The sequence below is a fragment of the Pelophylax lessonae genome (assembly GCF_965119305.1).
Source record: "Pelophylax lessonae genome assembly, chromosome: 2".
NCBI classification, from domain to species: domain Eukaryota; kingdom Metazoa; phylum Chordata; class Amphibia; order Anura; family Ranidae; genus Pelophylax; species Pelophylax lessonae.
In genome coordinates, this window is record NC_138769.1 from 170,810,555 (window position 1) to 170,833,336 (window position 22,782).

At 39.6% G+C, this 22,782-nt stretch overlaps 1 protein-coding gene across 5 annotated transcripts in view; it reads right to left on the reverse strand.

Annotated features, from left to right (window-relative positions):
- CNKSR2 (connector enhancer of kinase suppressor of Ras 2) overlaps nucleotides 1-22,782 on the reverse strand; it is a 546,683-nt gene that overhangs the window by 238,714 nt on the left and 285,187 nt on the right. For 3 of the 5 annotated variants that reach the window (XM_082245578.1, XM_082245577.1, XM_082245581.1), the window contains exons 10-11: nucleotides 21,900-22,046; nucleotides 19,940-19,984 (exon numbers count right to left, since the gene is read on the reverse strand). The exons of the other annotated variants lie outside the window; for them this stretch is intronic. In XM_082245578.1, the coding sequence (XP_082101704.1) occupies nucleotides 19,940-19,984; nucleotides 21,900-22,046 (192 nt within the window). The remainder of the gene's footprint in view (nucleotides 1-19,939; nucleotides 19,985-21,899; nucleotides 22,047-22,782) is intronic. 5 annotated transcript variants of the gene reach the window in all.

Sequence of the window (22,782 nt, forward strand, 5' to 3'; positions counted from 1 at the left end):
AAGAACAACAGCTCCACTAAAAGGACTTAATGATGTACGGTGTGTGCAATACACCAGAAGCATGCATTAAACTGTGTTGTTGCTTTGGCTTTTACACAGTGCAGCAAGATCACTTTTACATGGAGGACCATTCAGAACTGTAAAAAAATATCTGTGGGGTTATCTGACCTGTAAGAATGAGCATAAATCATCCATAACCCCGAGTACATAGACCATTTAGAACATTCTATAATTGTGGACACAGCATGACATCATCACACAGTTCCTGCTCTGCAGCATAAAAAGGAGAATCCTGAAAGACCAATTTCGAAATGTCATGTGTATTGGTGAGTGACATTTTAAATGTCCTTAGTGCTCATGGGATAACAAATTGTTTTAGCTATACATTTGCTCACTGAAAGTAAATTCTGTAACACAACACAATTTAATATTTTATTTAGAGAAAGGGTATTACTTTACAGAGGGATGGGGTATGCCTGAAGAAATGGCAGAATTGTAGCAGATGGTAAATGTGAAGATCTGTGAAACGATGAAACGATGTTTCAGTCACATACCATTGTACTTTTTTTATCTTTTAGCTACAGAAATATCAGATGACATCTCTTTTGTGAACCTGATCTGAGATTAAAAAATATATACAGTATAACTTTCAGGCCTGCTAATAAAAGCAAGGCTGATATCAAGATTGGCAATTCTGAAGCTAGAGACAAATCACCGGTGGCAGGATTGCTAAAGAGGCTGCCTGTTTGCCCTTATGGAATCGATCTCCCTGTAGCCAGATGCAGAGAGATGGGAAATACATCTTATTGCCCCAGCTACAGAGGGGGCAATTACGTAAGGATACACAGGCAGCCTTTTAGCAATCCTGTTGCTGGCAAGTTCAACAAATGACCAGTGGCAGGATAGCCGCTAACGGCAGGAATGCTAGCGGCAGAATCGCCCATCTGATATTAGTCTAATAGTGGATGACACGGGTTTGTTTTAAGAGAGGCAAAAGAGCAACTATAGACTGCCAAATGATGAAACCTGGACTCTGAGATGGTAATACACTCAAGTCTTAGCCCACTGATGTCCTAGGAGGCCAAAAAGAAGACCCTCCTTCAGACAAAAGTTTATACAGCACAATGTTAAATGTTAATTTGTCCAGTGTTACTTGTGAATCATTTACAAACCAAAAAAAAAAGAAGAAAACAAAATTATATTATCTTTATCTATTGAATATTATTATGAAATATATAGCTCACAAGGTACATTTTGTTTAGTATACATTGATTTAAACAGATGGTTATACTGTATACTCTGACAAGGCACAAATTGTTTAGTATAAATTGATTTATAAGATCTAGAAATCAAATCTCATAAGTTTTTAATTTTTAAGTCTTGAATCATATCAATTGGCCCTGAGACAATTATGTTGCTTCCTTTGCATGGGCAAAGTACAGATTTGTTTTAAAGTGCTGACCCTGCTTCTAAAACTGGATTTAATGTGTTTTGTTTGCGTTTTAGGTCTTCCTAAAGTTCAGCTGTAATCCTAAGCAATGATGGTAGGCTCCATTCCCTTTCTGATCCTTATTCCTTTTTTACTCTTCAGACATATTGTAACTAGAAAACATGAACCCAAAACATAGTAAAGACATACACATTGCATTAACAAAAAATTACAAAAAAATTGAAACTTTAACGTGCTGCATCTTTAAAACAGGAAAGAAATTGTAATATTAACATTCATGGGGTATATAGTTTTTTTTTCTCAGTTTAGAAATAAAAGATGTGTGAAACATATGAAAATACCAGAAGCACAAGAAAAGATGCCTTGGTGTACAGAACAAAGTTTTCAAAGAACAGAGCAAAAACTGCATATAGAACAGCTCATTTTAACATTAACCCCATCAACACCAATCAGCTTTGAGGCTTAACTGAACAAGCTGAGGTTTGAAACCAATTGGCTACCATGCACAGCTACACCAGATTTTTCACTCTAGTTTTAATAAATCAACCCCAGAATCTGCAACTGAAATACAACACTTTTCAACATTGTATTAAAAAAAGTCCTACCACAATTGAAGTTGTGAATATGATATGAATACGCTGACTCAAGATGTGAATTTTTAACAGAATACAAAAAGATTTCTGCTTAGCCAGATAAGGTACATGTTTCTGATTGGTTAATGAAAATTACACACTGTCACTGCCCTTTCTAATACCTTTTTCAATATTATTCCTTGATAAAGAGCGCGGGTTTAAATTAATATTTTTATACCTTTTTCAATAGGTCTGAATATTTCAGAGATTACAATGCCAACACGGTATGGCAATGATAATTTAAAAAACATAGTTAGGTTTAGAGTAAATAATTTAAATGTAGATCATAAATATTAGTTTTTTGTGAATTCTACAACCTCTAAAAACATTTGTGAAAACGAATCAAAAAGCAGTGCGTAATTAAGTCCATTATTCTATAATTACTCTGCCTACTAAGGGGTCCTATAAGCAAGTGCTGGACTGCAGTTTGTCTGCTGACCTGAAAGTGGTAACGTGTGGCTTCTTCAGGTTGTCAGGAAGCCATTGGGGTCTAATTTGTCCCCTATTACATACAAGTCTAGATATAAACAAGATGGCCATCTTGGGGAGGCTGGCATCGCCTACTGGACGCTAAAATCCTGCAAAATCGAGTGGACTTTTTGATACAGAAATGCTTAAAGTTTCTGCATCACATGGAGCAACTGCAGTGTGGGAGTAGTTTAGAGATAGTGCTCGCATATTAGGGAGAGTGCACAAGCAGCGTTAGGAAGAGGTAACCAACAAGGAGGGAAAGACTAGGTTTCCACTTACTCTTCTGCCAGCTTCTTGGAACTGTCTTCCGCCAGCAGCCAGATAAACTGCAAGGACTTTGGGGATTTCAGGGCAACCCAGTAATGTGGACACCTCCACTAAGGAAGTGCTCCTCAAGCATTCTGTGGTCTATAAGCTCACATTGTAATGATATTGAAATGAGTGTGCTACATTAACAGACAATACTTTTCTGCTGAAGTGCGTAGCCCTCAACATATTTAGTACAATTTCTGTAAAATACCTTATTCATGTGATCATCTAATATCTACAATATAAAGCAACATTTAGGTATGTGTGTTGATTCCTCCCAATTGTGGAGTTTGCTGGTTGAGCCCCGCCCACATAGAGATGGTGTATCTCTTAGCAGGGCACACAGGAATTAATTTATCCTGTACTAGAATATAACCAGACACCTCTACACTGGCAATTTGGGCTTAGGTCTCTGAATGCCAAAATCCAGGTACAATATACCAGACCTGAGAATGGAGAGAGAGAGAGTGTATACTTACGGTTTTTCCTGTGTCAGACAAAGAGAAACTTATGACTGTAGAGTCTCATTTTAGAGAGACTATAAGGAAATTAGAACCACTGGGACATATAGTTCTGTGATTGGGACTGCTGCAACTTGTATTTCGTAGCTGTGAGCTGCTATCTGGATACCAAGAGTTCCCTTTTTCTCTCTGTTGACCCCTTTTGCTGTGTGCAACCAGTGCGGACTCAAAGTTGCAGCCAAGATGCATTCCTTCACTTTGGACCCAGAAAACCATTTTTCTGTTCCTCTTCTGCTTTTTTCCCTTCTGGCCTGTGTTGCAGGACCCTGCTGATAGAGCTAGCTCTCCCTGGACTAACAGGAGCATTCTATGCGAGTAGTAGCCCCTTTGCTGTGTCTTTTGTTATCCCTATGATTTTGCTGGACCGTCCCTGCTGCACCATATTATGCCATTGTGACTCTGCTGAACTGTCCCTGTTGCACCATATTATGCCATTGTGACTCTGCTGAACTGTCCCTGTTGCACCATATTGCTGCGATTCCGATTTTGCGGAATTGTACCAGTTGCATTATTTTGCCACCCCTCTGGACTTTGCTGTACCATATTACTGCCCAATGATCCTACTAAATTATCCCTAACTGTACCCAGAATCGCTACCACTGGACTCACACCTTTTGCTGTACTATATTCCAACTATGTGATCCTGCTAATTGTCCCTGCCTTTACCATACTGCTGTCCTACATCTCCCTGGACCTAACTACATCTCCACTGCATTGACTCTGCATTTCTTGTGCACTTAACCTTTACCTACAGTAGTAGTAAATCATCTGTTCACTGAACCTTTTAAAAAAAAAAACCCTGGCAAAGGGTGCTTAACCACTTTCAGTCTCTATGTGTGTTTGGTTCTGCCTACACGTCCATCACAAATATTTTCCTTGCAAGATTCCAAGATTTATGGGTCTGTGCAGAATGCTGTAATGGGGAACAATGGCCATTATGCATGATCTACAAGACCATTGACTTCAAATCTGATTACAGTTGTTAGATGAAAAGAAAAGGCAGCAGCATATGACATGTTAGTGAACAGTCACTGGTGCAGAAGGGTGTACCACCATTCCTAGACATAACAATTCAGTATGATTTACAATCTCAGTCCCACTGCTACATGATAAATTGTTCACTGCTCCATCCTTTCCAGTTCATTTCATGTTAAGATAGGGCTATTTTACTCTGAAATGCTTTTTTAGATCAGCAATATATTTTAAAGTATACATCAAGTGGTGAGGCTAATTGCCATAGTGGGAAGCCACGGATTATACAGAGTACTGGCACTACAACAGCTTTATTCCTTCTCATACAGTATGCCCAGATGTAGGATTATTTTACATGGAAATAGTGAGACAAGAATTAAAAACGACATTTATTGAGAACTAGCTATATTTGCTACCATGTGGTGTTCTTAGATGCATAGTATTTATATCCTATTCCCAAATGCTGCAACATTATTGTTGTGTCCCATAGTTTAAGACCTGGTTCTCTTACTAAAGTTACCATCAGGGAGCCTATAGGCACACCTTTCTGTGCCTATAGTAATACCCAATGCGAGGATCATCCTTTTACCCAGCAATTTTTCTTGTTTTAGTGATCCTAACCTGGTTTAAAATATTGCGATAATACATAAATAAGGGAATTTGAAATGACGGGGTTTCTACGGATGATGGGAAGTGTGTCCGGAGAAAAGCACTCTTTGCCATAACAGATGTGCCTTTTGCAGAATCCAAACCTGCCCCTCTGGCTGATTATACTCATCTTCTTGGCTGCTGTTTGCTTCTGGTGAGGCCCTTTGAAATACCTGGTATTTTCAGATATGGGGAGCATGCAATGTTCTCCCCTTCCTCCCAGTATTTATTACTTAGACTTGAAAACCAATTGTCAAGCTTGAACACAGCCACACAGGGGAGGGGAGGTCAATAACTCTGTGTAAGCTTCAAAACGGGCTAATATTGAGCTTACTCAGGGATTACACTCAGTGTTCAGAACTCAGGCTCAGAGTATCAATAACCGTGTGTATGGGAAGGAGGGTTGGCTATAAAGAGACCCGGCCACCTTTTTCCAGATGGATGAAAAATTCTTGTTAACTTTTCCAAATCACATTTTGACAAAATGAGCAAGTATGCTGTATATAGCCAAGCAGACAGAGAATAGACATTTTTATTAAAGATTGTGCAATAAAGCATTTTTTTGGGCAGTTTGTTTTTAAGTCTTTAAGTGAATCTATTAACATAGTTATAAAACGTATCTCTTATGGCATTTTTTTTGTATGTCCAAACCCCAGGCCTTTCACCCTGAGGGCTTATGTAAATGGAAATTGGTTTAAGATGCTTCTGAGATCCATCACATGTGCTTCTGACCTGCACTTGACATCCTTCTAATCTGCATTGAAGAAGTAGTTTCATCACATTTGAAAAATCTTACTTAAATCCCCCTTGGTCACTTGTGAATTAAAATTACATTTTTTATTTCTTTCTGTGATGTAGTTCGACTCCAGGCTGTAACCCAGTTTATGGGATTTCCTATGAAGGAGCTACAGCACAGCATCCACCACTACAGTAGTTGTTTTCCAGCCTGTTTTCCCAGACACAGCACTAATGGCGCTTTTCCACTGCATGGAACCGAACAGTTTGGCTCGCTTTTGTGCTTTTCCACTGCTGGTACCGCATGGTATGGTGTAGGAACGGTTTGGTACGGTACGGTGGCACTTTTCCACTGCATGGAACCGAATGGTACGGCTCTCTAAAACAGTACCACCTCGATTGTGGTTCCAAGAGGTACCATACCGGTACCATATCCCACAATCCTTTGCATGCAGTCACTGCTAGCCACTGATTGGTCAGAGAATCGTTGTTATCCCACCCACTTAACTTTAGTACTACTTTAGTGGAAAAGCAAACCATACCAAACCCTACCGAACCGTTCCAACACCAAACCATGCGGTACCAGAGCAGTGGAAAAGCAAACGGGGCCAAGCAGGGCTGAGTAGAGCCGAGCTGGTACTTGCAGTGGAAAAGTGCCATAAGTGTGTCTAAAAAATTTGTAGAACTTCCTCCATTATCTAATTGCAAACTAATCAGGCACAGTCGGCACTGGCAGGGCTGTGTCATCAGACAGCGGCTAGTAAACATTTGCTGACGGTGGCAGAACATCTTTGAGGCAACCAAATTTTAACTAGCAGCCAGCTGATTTTTTATTGGCGCCAACCCCTCCCATTGCTGTGCTGAATGATGGCACTTACCTCAGGCCTGCACCTGCTGCTCGAGACAAGTGCTGTCAATCAACCCTAATTAAATATTGATCTCCTTGCTAGCAGTGTGGTCAGTCAGCGATAGGGTGAGGTGGGGGCACAGTGTTCACAATGCTAGCTCCGCAGTGGGATAACAGGTCAGAATGGGGCAAGGTGCTACATGCATTTAATGCCTTGGAAGATTTGACTATTTTTTTATATGATGATACTTTCTGTTTAAGCTGCTATTTTTTAAAACTTGTATGGAAGGAAAAGCAATTTTGATGCAAAAAAAGCCCAAGCATACAACCCCTTACTTAATTATTTAGAGAGTCATTGACCTATTAGTCAAAGAAATGTTGGGACACCCCACCCATATGCTTATTTCAGGAACATTAACCCATTTTCAGTAATATAAAAACTACTTTTCCTGTCTTCTCATAAAAAAATGTTAGATTGTCACAAGAAATTGTACAGATTAAAAATTCCCTTTGACTTTACCTGATCCATGTTTGTGTTGGTACATTGAAAATACCAAAAGATAGAGACAGACAGGCAACCAGTATGTTCCGAAGTACTTTGAGTAATGACAGCCTAAATATTTCTGTCAGTTCAGGTTTCTTTTAGGTACAGAAGAAGCAGCCCCAAAGCTTACTACTTTATCAATCAGTCCGCAAAAACAGTTTTATACTTTATCCTGACAAACTCTTACTACTAAAGAATACTTACTATTACACAGCTGTAATCCTGTATACAAACTTACAATGAAGTCGAATGTGCAATTGCTGGACAAATGTTTTCAAAGTAAGCTTAAAAAGGTATAGACAGAACTAAATAAGATATCCGCCACTCTTATGAAACCACAGCATACACTGCCTGCCCTTTTCAGTCTTACGTTGATTAATTGATGAAACCTTCTGCCATGTGACTGAACTACATTATTGTGTGATCGATTACAAAAATGGAAGAATGAAGCTCAAGGTCAAGAGAAGAGAAACCTGGATTTCCTCATTCAAGGGATGCAAATAGTAAAATAAAGTCAGCGCTCTTTCAGTGAAATTTAAATAGCCATGTGCAATAAGTGTAGATATAATATAGATTGTAAACTCTAAAGAGCAGGGCCTTCTGATTCCTCTTGTACCAAGTGTATTGTAACTGTACGGTCTGTAATCATTTTGTTAAGTGCTGCGTAAACTGTTGGTGCTATATAAATCCTGTATAATAATAATAATAATTACCTAGTACACCAATAGCCAAATTATAACAAAAATATTGCGCTAAAAAATATAAAAGTGTCCACAAAAATGTGACCATAAATTTAAGTTTCTCAGAACAACAAAAATAAACTGTTCGTATTGTTATGAGTGTAAAACATAAAAGTGCTCCACTTCAGCCTTCACCCAATGCTTGGAAACACCCATAGTGCCAATCCTTCACTAATGGTAGAAATACTCAAATGAAGACAGCTGAAGACAGTTCCTGATGATGCGCATTTGTGTGAAACGCAGTGACAGCTGGTGCTCTATTATTTTTGGGGTGGGGGGGGGGGCGGCAAACAAATCCCCTCCACCCCTCCAGGTTTGCACTTGCCCCATCCAGATCCCGAGCAGCTTCCCCAACTTCTCCTCCTAGCCAATATGATCTTAAGACCCACTTCTTGTCCTGATTGGCCAGGAGGAGAAGCAGGAAGACAATAGTGAAGGCTGATTCGCTAATGTCACAACTGAGTGGGCTCAGGGGGACAGTGCTTTGCGCCCCAAGCCCATCCTTTTTGAAGCCAATTAGAGCTTCAGGCTCTAATCATGTGCTTAAAAAAATAAAAATAAAAGCTCATAGAAATCTTTTTTTTTTTGTATATTTGGGAATCTTAAAAAACTTCACTATCAACAGAAACACTGTTTTTTGGTTGGTGACTCCATGCTGATAACTGGTACTATCCCTTGGTATAGTGGAATAGAGCAATCTGGTCCTGTCATCTGTGGAGCGAGAGTGTTAATGCTGGATGCTATTTACACAAAGCGCTTATTGCTGTTCTAGTAATAGACAGCATATCCCTCTGGTAAGTGTGTGTTTCTACCATTGAAGGATTGGCGCTATGGGTGTTTCCAAGCATTGGCTGAAGCCTGAAGTGGAGCACTTTTATAGGTTTTACACCCATAACAATATGAACAGTTTATTTTGTTGTTCTGACAAACTTCAGTTTATAGTTACATTTTTGTGGACACTTTTATTACTTTAGCACTGCATTTTTGTTATAATTCAAGGGATGCAGCTTTGCTTTACTTGTATAAGACATTCAGAGTCAATGTGATTTTAAAATATCATGGCGAACTACATTTTGGATCACAGTGGTCAACTAAAATTCAATATTTCTTGTTTGCATTGTACACACTGCATTTGTAAAAACATGGGATAGTGAAAAGAAGCCAGATACTATCCTTCATGTGTGTTATGGGTAAATAATAATGCTCTACATAGCCATATGGGCCTGAAACAACAATCATAGGCAATTCCCAAAAAAGGCACTACTTTATCTCTAAACCTTAAAGATAAACGCCATATTAAAAAGAAGTCGTAAGCCAAATGCATGAATGCCATGCAACAGTTCTCTTGCTATTTCCAACGTATGCAAAAAATTTAGATAGTTCATATGTGCAAAACTGACATTTGGGGTACTATATCTGCTACAGATTCACAAAATACCTTACCATTAGTTACATAAATCTGTTGCAAGTTGTGCCATTTGTTGCATGGATGGGAGACTGATTAGTAATGAGTGGAACTATACTCTTAATGAATTCCAGGGGTAGTATTTGGATATAATATAGTACCCAATATGGCACAACATGGCAGCAAAATATGAAACGATACTCACAGGGCTCTTTCTTTGAATCAAGGATTAGGTGCAAGAACTAAACCACACCCTGCACCTTCTCCCAGGGAGGAATTGTGCACACTGCAGCAAATGGATGTGGGAGGGTCTTAAAGGGGCTAGGTGCAGGGTTCAGGAGGGTGCTACATACAGAGTGCAGGGTTCAGGAGGGTGCTACGTACAGAGTGCAGATTTCCTCCCCATAAATTCTCATTTTTGATTGTCTTTCCCCTTCTAGAGCAAGTTCCCCTATCACCCCTCCTCACAATGTAACACAGTGCCCTAACATGAAAACTTCCACTAACAATCTCTGGTGGTCTAACAGATAAAAAAAAAATCCACTTACCTGTTCTTGGGTTTTTGTCTTCACCATAGTGACAGTGCGCACTTGACAGTCACATGTAGCTCTGCTGCTTTATTGTCGATGATAAAGAAAAATTTTACTTGGTTGTCTCTTCAGCCCCTCTGAACCCAAGACCCAGAAATAAAAGCATATAATGTCTGTGTTGGGGTTTTCAGAGACACCAGAGCTACAAATGAGAGATCTCACTGTATGGCCAGCGGAAGAGGAGCAGCGATGTATGTTGTTCCGATGTATGTTGTTCATTTCAGTGTCATTTTAAAATGCCACTTGGACTCAGTGGTTCTCTAGGATCCAGGGGGTTGTACCATCACAGACAGTTGGGATCCAGCGTAAAGAATAGAAGCTGAAATGATCAGCACCAGGGCTTTGGATTTTGCTACACTACTCTCCATAGTTGCTCCAGTTGCAGATCACTGTAAAGAAAATACTTCCATGTTGTATTTACACTGGAAGTGATGTTACAGCACTTCTTCTGAGTATAGAGTCTAGGACACAGCTGCCCTGCTCCTGGCCAATACCTATCAAGCTCTCGTTGGTAATTAAGACACCACAGATGATACAGCAGTGTAAAATTGGCCAGCAACAGGACATTTTTATGAGATATAATTGGCTGAAATGTACTAGAGAAAAAGATTACATGCAAATGTTTTACCACAAATATCAGAAAACAGATGATCCAACATTATAAAATTGGCCAGCAGCTGGACATTTTTTTATGGAGAATTGGCTAAAATCTGCTGGAGAAAGAGTACAAGCAGATGTTTTATTACAAAAAATATAAGACCTCAAGTGACACAGCAGTGTCAAATTAGCCAGCTGCAGACCAAGTGATAATAGGTTAAAATGTACAAGAGACAAAAAGCACAGGCAGGTGTTTTACTACAAGAATTAGGAGACCCCAGATGAAATTGTGCTGTAAAACTTGGCAGCAGCAGGAGAATTTTAAATTAAAAGCTACGCCCAAATTTACTTGTGACAATGAGCACAGGCTGCAGTTTTGCTACAAGAAATAAAATATGGCAGGGGATACAGCAGTGTAGAATTTGCCAGCAGCAGGGCAGTTTTAATAAGGGATATTAAGCCTAACTAGTCCTTCATAAACATTTTATTTTATTTATGGTTATGGGGGGAGCAATTAATGTGAATAATATAATGTCAGGTGGTTTAGATATGTTCTTGCAAATAGTTTTTTTGTTGAGGCAGCATGTTGAACTGCTGGGGGTGTCAATGAAATGTTAACGACACCCCCAGTTTGATCGCATATCGCAGTGCAATCAGACAGTTTGCACAGAATCGGATCGCACAAGTGTGAACTACTGTGCGATCCGATCCTGATGCGGCTGAAAAAATGCCTCATGTGCGACATTTGTGCGGGTGCAGTGCGAATTTAGCCATACAAAGTGTATCCTCCTTCATTACATCCGATCGCATGTAATGAAGGAGCAGTGCGCTCCAATATTACACGCGATCGCCGCACACGGGGAAGTGTGAACCGGCACTCTACAACATAAAAATTTAAAAAGGAAGTATTGCAGAAAAAAAATAAAAATAAAAAGAGTATAACATTAAATAAAAGTCCTTTTAACATAAAATAAAAACAAAAAAATCTATCTACATATACTGTATATCTATCCATATATATATATATATGAAAACCTCCAAATACTACCTCTTTATACAAAAACCTTGCTGCAAAGAAAAAAGAAAAAAAGTTTGCTATGGACAGGACAGCAGGCAAAGGTGAAAGCTGACCTGTTTCCTAATTCCAAATCTCTCTTTTCACCATGCTTTCCCTACAACAGCTTCTAATCCCCTGACACTATGGTTGCTTTGTGCCACCCCCCTTTTATAAGAGGGAGCTTGCCTACTCAAAAGCTTTCTAAAGAAAAGCCATACATTATACATTTTGTTTTGTACAATTTTCCCTTTAAGCCCCTTTCACACTTGTAATACCTAAAAGTCACGCAATTTTGCAGAGATTTTGACTGGACTTGAAGCAATGCCTGTGTTATCTTGAGGTCTTTAGACATCCAAACGCATCAAAGTTGGACCAAAGCGACTACTTTGAAGTCATTGTGACCTGAAGTCACACAGATATGAATGGTACTTTTGGAAATCGTGGCGTACGACTTACAATGCAACTTTGCAGTCCCAAGTCACAGGACAAGTCGCACAATTGTAAAAGGGGCCTCAGACTTACCAAAACCAGTCAGGCAGACCCTTGCACTGCATAGTTAATGGGAAATCTAAAGGAAATGGAGTTAAAAAGTTGTAAAATATATGTACAGCCTTTGAGACTTGTCTAAGCCTGCTGGGTATAGTTCAATGACCATACATTGTATTCTAGTTTTAAAAAAATTCTCCTAGGTGAATCTACACAAAAAATCACCATGACTGCAAATCTCAAACTTATGATAGTGATGAACCCAAATCTCATACCTACTGCTAAACTGTCTATACTACTCCAGAGTACACAATCAAATTAAGATGAAATAATGACAGAAACATTACATGACATGTCCTAAAGTTAAGTCCTGTCCAAAACTATCTAAGCTTAAACCTGCTCCCACCCCTATTCTAGGCCCTATACTAACCACCCTGTAAAGGAAAGCTAAGGGTGCTCCAGGTCACATTATCTGCTCCCAGCGCCAGATTCAGAGGAGATGTGGGACAGCCGACAACAGATGCCCTATAGCAGAGATATTCAAACTGTGGCCCTCCAGCTGTTGCAAAACTACAAGTCCCATCATGCCTCTGACTCTGGGTGTCATGCTTGTGGCTGTCAGAGTCTTGCTATGCTTCATGGGACTTGTAGTTCTGCAACAACTGGAGGGCCACAGTTTGCATATCCCTGCCCTATAGTAAGTCTATGAGTGTCTCACCAACCAGACTCTGCAGCTGTTGTCTACGCTCTCTCCTCCTTCCCTGAAGGTGAAGATTGTATGACAGGACCGGAGTGCCCTTAAAGTAGGTAAGTATACACATTTTTATTTTGCAGGCTAGTAAGTATAAGGCTTAGAATGGGGGTCCGAGCAGGTCTAAGCTTAGATATGTTTAGACCAGACTTCTACTTTATTCTGGTTGCTTATTTTTTTGAGCATTAAAAAAATAACACAGCATTATTTTCCAAATGAGGCTAACCTGTTTGCGGGGCTACTATTATACACAGGTGAGTCAGGCTTATAGCCAACACTACAGGCACCCCCTGGTAGCAGTGAAGGTACAGAGGATTCCTTTGCAGCAACACAAGCAGAGATGTACCTGACCCAGAATTGGCCCCATCCCAGTGAGTTGGGCAATGGCAGCTTCCAGTGTCGGAGAGGAACTAACTGCTAACAAAATAGGTTCTCTTTAATGAAGCTAAAAATTAACATTATGTCTTGTAAATGATTACAGACTGCCAATGTAGGATACATTTAGAACATCTAAGAGTCTAGGTCAGCAGCAATCAGCAAGACAATAAATGAAACAAGCAGAGCCAAGAACATAAATTGCATAAGAAGTCCAGTGAGTGCTGAGCCAGTCATTTTTTGTACCCAACAGTGGTCCCCTATATAAATAGCTAAGACAAAAATGCCAAGGTACAGCAAATGTAAAAGTTAAGTAATATTTGAAATGCCATAACCTCATTAAACATCAGTTAAATATAATTTTAGCAGTGATAGGAGCATGTAAACATGGCTATCCTGCATGCATTGCTTCAAAGAGCAAAACAAGGTTCATTTCCATAGCTTCTTATCTTGCAAATAATTAAAAAAAAAAAAAAAAACATGAGTAGGGATAATAGTGCATAGTGATGGTAATGTCAAGGACATCTTTGTTAAAGCTTTACTACCTTAACTCAAGGACAAACTACATGAATTACTATTTTTTTCTGATTACATTCAAGTTTTCCATTTTTCTGTACTTCACTAGGAACCATTAGGTAGGCCATTACTACAAATTAGTAACTTTCAGAAATTGTTCTGCCATGTCATCTTTTTGAACAGATTTTTGCACCCAGAATTGAGTATATCTGTAGATAATTAAAGGTTTAATGATATATTGGGCAGACATAATAGTTTTAAACTGTGTCAAGAAAACAAAGAAAATGTTGCAGCTCCCATAAAGTGAAACACAAAACAGCATTGGGTACACTAAGGCAGCGTTCACACTGCTTTGCTGAAAAATGTGGTATGAGTTTTCAGTGGGCTTAATATCTTTTTGGTGCATTTTCTGGTTTCCTGGCTCCCAGCATGCACCTCTAAAACATGGACATTTGATTCAGAAAAAAAATGTAGTTCCATCCACTCACTATTACAGTCGTCTTTCTAATGACTAGACAAATGATAATAAATGAGCATAATACATCAATTAGCAAGAAAGAAGAGGAAAATACACCTTTGGAGAAGAAACTGATAAGCCAAAAACATTTGGTCAGTTTATTGTAATATTCTCAGCCAGATTGGGTGAAGACCTTATACTTATGGTTGCATTAAGAAATGAAAACCCTCTAAGACAGTGATGGGAAACCTTGGCACTCCAGATGTTTTTGAAGTACATTTCCAATGATGCTCATGCACTCTGCAGTGTAGTTGAGCATCATGGGAAATGTAGTTCCAAAACATCTGGGGTGCCAAGGTTCCCCATCACTGCTCTAAGATCAGAGATGCTGAGAACTGTCTGCCTACTTTTCTTCTTTCTACCCTTCAGCTTAATATGTACACTTGGCAAGCCAAAAGTGCACGATTAGTGGACAGCTAAAAGACCGGCCTCTGGATATGAATAGTACCTCAACTACATATTCCCTGACACAGCAGGTGAGTGAGATAAAAAAATGTGATCCACAGATCAAGCGCAAACATATAATAGAATGAGATTTAGATTGATCACTTTGCTCCCTTGCTAACACCATTAAAAATAAATATCGCCAGTATAATACCTTCCTGATTTGTAAACCAGGTTCATAGTACAAAGCACACTGTGACTGCTCTCTGTTGATATAAATGGGCATACACTGCATCCTGCAGCCTGCATGACAAGTATAATGAAGATATGAGCAAGAGGCAGCACTGTAAAAGGAAATAAAAGCAAGAAAAATCACTGATTGTATCAGTCAGCTAACTGTAAGCTTCACACTGCAGCTGATGCAAAGAAACACAGCCACTTTACACCCGTTTTATATATGCTATATAATTTGCATTGTTGTAGCAAATAAACATACAAGTAATTCTAAAGAATTCGAAGAGCTTAATTTATTTTATATCTAGGGTTGATTGTTTTAACAGTTATCTTAAGAGCGAGTCAAGAGACATGCAATGACAATGATCCATAGTCTGAGGGATAAACATATAAAAAAAGGAACATGAAACCTTAAAAGTGATTGCAAAGGAATAAAAAATATTTTTTTAGAAAAGTAAAAAACGTGTTATACCTATCTACTCTGTGCAATGGTACCACATAGAGCAGCCCCTATCCTCCTCTTCTCAGGTCCCCCACGGGCACTCCGAGCTCCTTCTCTTCTCCCATCGCCTGATGGTGCTCCTGGCTCCCCCCCCCCTGCACACCAAGTGCCCCTATAGCAAGCAGCTTGCTATGGGGGCACTCATACAGGCTTGCTCCGGAGCCATGCTCGGTGTGTCCATTAACACAGTGTGGCTCAGCCCCGCTCCATCCTCACTAGCTGTGATTGACAGCAGCAGGAGCCAATGGATCCCCCTACAGCCTCTAAGCCAGTGAGGGTAGAGAGAGAACAGGCTCTCCTAAGTACAAGGTGGGGCTGGACACAGAAGGTTTTTTACCTTAATGTATAGAATGCATTAAAGTAAAAAAAAAAAAAAAAAAAAACGTTTGCCTTAAGGCCAGGTTCACATATGTGTGGCTGTGGTTTTTAGTCCGGAGTCCAGTGCGTTTCTGTTTACTGATTTAGGTGTGATTCAAAGGCAAAATTTTTGCCTAAAGCCACACTTGAACTGGACCCATAAACGCACAGGACTCTTTTTGAAACCTCATTGCGAACGTCCCAGAGATGTGTGAACCAGCTTCATTGAGAGGCGGTCACATTCACGTCATGCGAATTGGATGTGGTGTAAAACGCATCCAATTCGCAAATATGTGAACGCAGCCTTAGGACCACTTTAAAGTGGTTTTGAACCCTTACACATACCCACTGAAGTGACCAGCCTCAGGTGATACACAGAGATAAAACAAATACTCCTACATAAGCTGTACCTGTTTATTTGCAGCCCACTCCCCTCAACAGCTGTTCAAAGTGCACAGTTAACAAGGCATTTCTTAACTTCAGGGGGCAGGAATCGGATGTTACACATTGTACAGCACAGAGAGGAGAGCTGAGTGTAATCTGAGACCTGAGTGGAGAGAATGGACACCAACCACTGTACACAGTCCCATAGGGAAATGTACACAGCTGCGGCTGTCAGTCACCTGCGGTGTGCTAGAGTGGAGGTGGGGGCATCCTCTTGGATTGCTTGGTTGCAGCATAAACTGTCACAAGTGACTTATGCAGACTACAGAGTAAGGCGAGAGCAGCCAGGATTCACTAGGTACTATTGATTGAGATAGTACACACTACAGAAGTTGTTCATTTTTCATTTCAGAGGTGTACCACCACTTTAAATACATTAAGGAGTGTAAATACGGTGGACCACTATGACTTCTTTTTTTTTTTTTTTTTTACCGGTCAGTCTTTTGGGTTTCCATCTCCTCACAAAGACAATACAAACATTTCAAGTGCATGCAAATAGTTTTGTTTCTTTGGGCTGATTTTTCCTCACCAATGTCGGTAGGCACGCAGTCTTTGGTGCCCAACATACAAATAAAATAAAAAAATTGTGTCTGCGCAGCATAAAATACCAATCTTTATCTGTGCAATCCTTAAAATCTCCTATATACAATAAAGTGCAGTACGTGCAGATCAAAACAATTATGTGCAATCCTTGCATGTGCAGATCTCATGTATTCAATAAAGTGCACTGTGCGCAATATCAAAATGAAAAAAAACCCCACACAATTCTTTTTATTTCCTGAACAAAAAAGTATTCATATATTTGAATGGATTAACAACACATTTGTTTTGATATTGTACACAGTGCACTTCATAGAATACATGAGATCTGCACATGCAAGGATTGCATATAATTGTTTTGATCTGCACGTGTTGCACTTTATTGTATATATGAGATCTGCACATTTTAAGGATTGCACAGATGAACATTGGTAATTTATGTTGCACAGGCACGTTTTTTTTTTTTATTATTTTTACTTCATGTGAACATTGTTTTGTGCCAGCAGCAATATTTGGTGTATGGGATAGTCATGTATTTTTACTGGATATGGACCCACTTACGCTGGAGTATTTCTTATAATATCATCCCTCTACTACAATCACTGCTTTTAAACAAAACATGTCCTTGTGTTCTGACCTGAGGACCGGCTCACACTAGGAATTGCACAGCAACGCATGACCCCATATAATTCATATGCAGTATGGTTTGATTTGAGCCTATTTATTTTGAATGAGCTGAATCGCATTGGAATGCACCAAAAGTAGTGCATGCACTACTTTAAATAACACACAACAACCAGACTGCATGGTACTTCTGTACCATGCAATCTGGTGCGGGCACATGCTTTGGGTTTGCAACTGGGATTTATGGTGTCATTAACTTAAATGCACATGGAAACCACATTCTGGTGTGAACGGCCATTTAAACTTATACAAGAAGAGTATAGGTCTTCTGATAATGGAGAAGTTGTATGGCCAGTAACTATATAAGAACATACAGGCACAAGCCTGCTGCGACTAAAGCCAAAATCCAGTCCTGCCTGCTAGTTTGAAATGAAGACACAAGTTAATCTACTTTAAGCAAAGGTTTTCTGAAGAAATATATACTCTGATCGGCAGACCATTTGGTGGCTTCTCTCTGCTATATGGTTTGTGTGACACTTACGTCTTTGTGCTTGAACCGAACGTTACAATGAGGATCTGAAATGATGGCTTTGGGCTATAATCAATACACAGTTTGATTTTACAGTGGTTTGCTTTTTGCATCTCTCTCCGAATGTTCAGAATTCATTGACAGATGCATTTGACCATCAGTCGACCTCATTCTGACATGTTTCAGGCTGCCTTTGCATTACTAAAGACTTCTAGAGAGAGAAGCAGCTCTGACATGAACAAAAACCCATTAACATAGGCCCTTAATGTGATCTTGAAAAAACAGTTCTATCAAAGTCCTTGAAATGCAATGATGCTTTCAAATAAATGTGTGTCAGAAGATATGCACTCTAAAAATGTGCATAATTAGTAAATATTAAAGGTGACAAAAATGTGACTATATTAAGCCTGGCCATAGATTTTTTTTTCGAATGGATTTTCCCATCCACATATGCCAGGTGGATGGAGGAATCCTCCCCGCTGTTCCATTGTATTTAGAATACATTGATCAGCAGCTGCTGCTGATCAATCAGAATACAGAATACATTGATCAGTAGCTGCTGCCGCTGATCAACAAAGGTTTTCCAACAGTCCTGTTCAACAGAAGTTGATCATTAGATTGACTTCTGTGGAGCGGGAATGGCCATAGCAGGATCAGAATACATTGATCAGCAGCTGCTGCCGCTGATCAGCAAAGGTTTTCCAACAGTCCTGTTCAACAGAAGTTGATCATTAGATTGACTTCTGTGGAGCGGAAATGGCCATAGTAGGATCAGAATACATTGATCGGTAGCTGCTGCCGCTGATCAACAAAGGTTTTCCAACAGTCCTGTTCAACAGAAGTTGATCATTAGATTGATTTCTGTGGAGCGGGAATGGCCATAGTAGGATCAGAATACATTGATCGGTAGCTGCTGTCGCTGATCAACAAAGGTTTTCCAACAGTCCTGTTCAACAGAAGTTGATCATTAGATTGACTTCTGTGGAGCGGGAATGGCCATAGCAGGATCAGAATACATTGATCAGCAGCTGCTGCCGCTGATCAGCAAAGGTTTTCCAACAGTCCTGTTCAACAGAAGTTGATCATTAGATTGACTTCTGTGGAGCGGAAATGGCCATAGTAGGATCAGAATACATTGATCGGTAGCTGCTGCCGCTGATCAACAAAGGTTTTCCAACAGTCCTGTTCAACAGAAGTTGATCATTAGATTGATTTCTGTGGAGCGGGAATGGCCATAGTAGGATCAGAATACATTGATCGGTAGCTGCTGTCGCTGATCAACAAAGGTTTTCCAACAGTCCTGTTCAACAGAAGTTGATCATTAGATTGATTTCTGTGGAGCGGGAATGGCCATAGCAGGATCAGAATACATTGATCAGCAGTTGCTGCCGCTGATCAACAAAGGTTTTCCAACAGTCCTGTTCAACAGAAGTTGATCATTAGATTGATTTCTGTGGAGCGGGAATGGCCATAGTAGGATCAGAATACATTGATCAGTAGCTGCTGTCGCTGATCAACAAAGGTTTTCCAACAGTCCTGTTCAACAGAAGTTGATCATTAGATTGATTTCTGTAGAGCGGGAATGGCCATAGCAGGATCAGAATACATTGATCAGCAGCTGCTGCCGCTGATCAACAAAGGTTTTCCAACAGTCCTGTTCAACAGAAGTTGATCATTAGATTGACTTCTGTGGAGCGGGAATGGCCATAGTAGGATCAGAATACATTGATCAGCAGCTGCTGCCGCTGATCAACAAAGGTTTTCCAACAGACCTGTTCAACAGAAGTTGATCATTCGATTGGCTTCTGTGGAGCGGGAAGGGCAATATTAGGATCTAAATTTGGCTGGTTCCTGCTGAACTGGCCACATTTCAATCCATCTATAGACAGCTTAAGGTGTGCTAATAAGCTCTATTTAGATAAACATTAACAGTTTTGCCCTACAAACTAATCTACAGCATTACAACTAGCAACCCACATAAAATGGTTTATTCTCCTCCATAATTTCTGAGCTGCTAGCAGTTGATACTTGTTTTATGTTACTAATAATTACTAAATTACCTGATTGGATTGATGCCCAAGACTGATTATAAAAATAGCCCCAACCCCCCTTTTGGAGAAAAAAAAAGAAATCTAAAAATCTAGTAACTTAAAATTGCTTACTGATATACGTGTCCAGGAATAAGTTTTCATTTCATCATCATACCACTAAAAAAATAAGATGACACTTATTATCATTCAATTTTAATGTCAATAAAAATATGCAGCAGAAGATTTAGCCATTACATTAAACTAACAAGAAGTGAGAAGGTGGATTTATTACGGAATGGTAGCGGTTTTTAATGAGGGCCTTTAAATCAGCAGCGCTCGCACTATTGGCTGGGCATGCCATAAATTACCCAAACAGGCACTATATCATTTATAACAGACTGCTCTACAACAGTGCTGTACAATTCTGTGTCAGGACCCCATCTAAACCATATGACAAGGCTCATCACACTCCATCCCCTTTTCTGGCCTACAATTGTACAGCAATGGCTTTTTCTGATGCAGGCACACAAACATGCTCATTTCCTATTCAATCTGCAATCATTACTTTTTTTTCAGAAACAGTTACAATTTGCAAGCTGATTAAAGCAGAATGAATCCAAAAGAGGCCAAGCAATGAACAATTGCACATTTACTTCACAACAAAAGGCAAGCCTTGGACCCAATGTAAGGTGTTTGAATGATGTACATTAAAGGATACCGACATACACTAAATTAAGAGGGGAACATTTCATTCAAATAGGTCTTTTATAGGCTGATATATGCATAGTTAGGATTCATGCATCTACTTGAACTAGTAGGCTTCCATTTTGAGTTAACCCTTATCGTATGGTTTTCAAAATCTATATGAAAAATCAGGTATAGCTTAAAAGGACCAGTAAAACAAAAATGCATCTAAAATAGTTATTTCAATGCTATAACAAAATCCTCACAGCTGTATTAGAAACTTTCAAAGTAGATCTTGTTTTTAATAAAGTTGGCAATGGTTGACACATTTTTTATTTTGAAGTCTGTGCTACAATGCTGATATTTTTCCATTCTTTAGACACACAAGGAAGTGAGAGGAGATCTGTCCAAAGTAAGGGAATTCCCCTCTTAGACAGTTGTTCCCCAGTGACAATTTTAGGTTTCTGCTCCGTTTCAGTCCTGGTGACAATGATTACTAGGAGGAATAGAGATGCTGAATCTCCCCAATGGGAAATCAAGGGAATAGCAAGCTGATGGGGTTCAAACCTTTCTGTATCCAAAACCAATAAAGCATACCAATTGACTTTAGATAATTTTTAATGTGAATGACGATCTGTGATCTTCACACCTGCTCTCAGCGGCACAAGCCCACACATCAAAGGACTAAAAATACATACAGCTGCATTCTTAGTCTGCCGATGTGTGGGCCTGTAACAGTATTGTATATGCCCCGTAGCAATCTCGGTTCATCACAGAGATAAATGGAGGTGCTCCAACAGCTGCTGCCAGCTGTCAAAATCAGTGTAGCTCAGCAGGTGTGAAGATCACAGATTCTCACATCGGCGTAAGGGCAAACATGGAGACAGCTGGCAAGTTATTTTATTCATTCTACCAAAGTCATTTTAGGCTAAATTAGCTTTACCAGAGTCTGCTGATAAAGCCCAATAGCAAGTTGGCCAGGTGTAAGGAAATATCTATGCAAAACAATGGTCATTTTGGATTACTGGTCTTTAATATTAAGGTGGCTTTTCATAGCTTCCGTGCCACAGAGAACAAGTAACAGGACATTATAGTGGGTAATATCAGCCTCTGTTCAATGCAGTGCTGCTGACCAGTATTTCCTAGTTGTCTCTAGACTCCGCCAAGATTTAAGAGCCAAGAGAACCACACGATACCATCACTTGGTTAAAGTAAAATGGAAGTACAAAGCTAAAAAGACTGTAATCTTCTTCTGATATACTAAATTAGACATCATTTCAGCATGCTACAGCCAAGTAATTTTCAATCCCCACTTATATTTAGAGTATAGTTTCCCTTTAAAGCATTATAGTAATTTCCATCTATGGCTAAAAATGATGGCGAATGACTTATGATTAAGCTTAATTACCTGCAGAGCAAGGGGCTTCCATCTCATATTTTTCAGTAAAGCTGGTGCTGAGGTAAGCATGCTCTGAGGTCGCTTTTTCAAAGTTAAGATAACACCACTCGGGTCCTCTCGTAGTGCATTCACCAAATTTTTCAACTGCCACCCCACCTGGTAACCAGCAAAATTATTACAATATAATTGAGGTACAAAAGTCAGAACGTAATGATCCCCAATTACATAACAGGGCAACATGGATAAACTTGGCAACTCTAACCAGTAGAACAAATCAAATACATACAATTATTCTGAGTAAGGCCCCATTCACACCTGAGCATTTTGTAGCTTGAAGCTCAAAGCTACATAACGCTGGAGGAGAAAAAAAAAAATCAATGATTCTCTATGGAGATGGTTCACATCTCCACTCCAAGTCGCCTAAGCCAAATGTCTGAAACTCAAAAAAGTTCTGGAGCTTTTCTTCTAGCTTGAATCTGCAGATTTGAGCAGTTTTGGCACATTTTTATTCCCATAGAAGTACATAGAAACGCGCAATTTGCGTGTTTTATGTGCTTTTGCACGTCTTGCCGCATTTTTCCGACCCAGGAAGTGGATGAATAACATAGCAACAAATGATGAAACAGATGATCTTTTAGCTATTGGCTAATAGCAAAAAAAAGCCCAAGAGCAAAAACGCTGCATAAAACGCGCATGAAATCGTGCCAAAGTAGCTCAAAAATGCACCAAAATCATTTCTAAAAATGCGCAAATACGCTATGCTCAGGTGTGAATGCAGCCTTAAAAGTTTTCCAAAACTTTTTGCAACAACAAGCTAACAATTACCAATGTTTTACCAGTTGACTGCTAACTATTACCTGTCATAAGTGTCCAGAATTTTCTCTAAGTACCA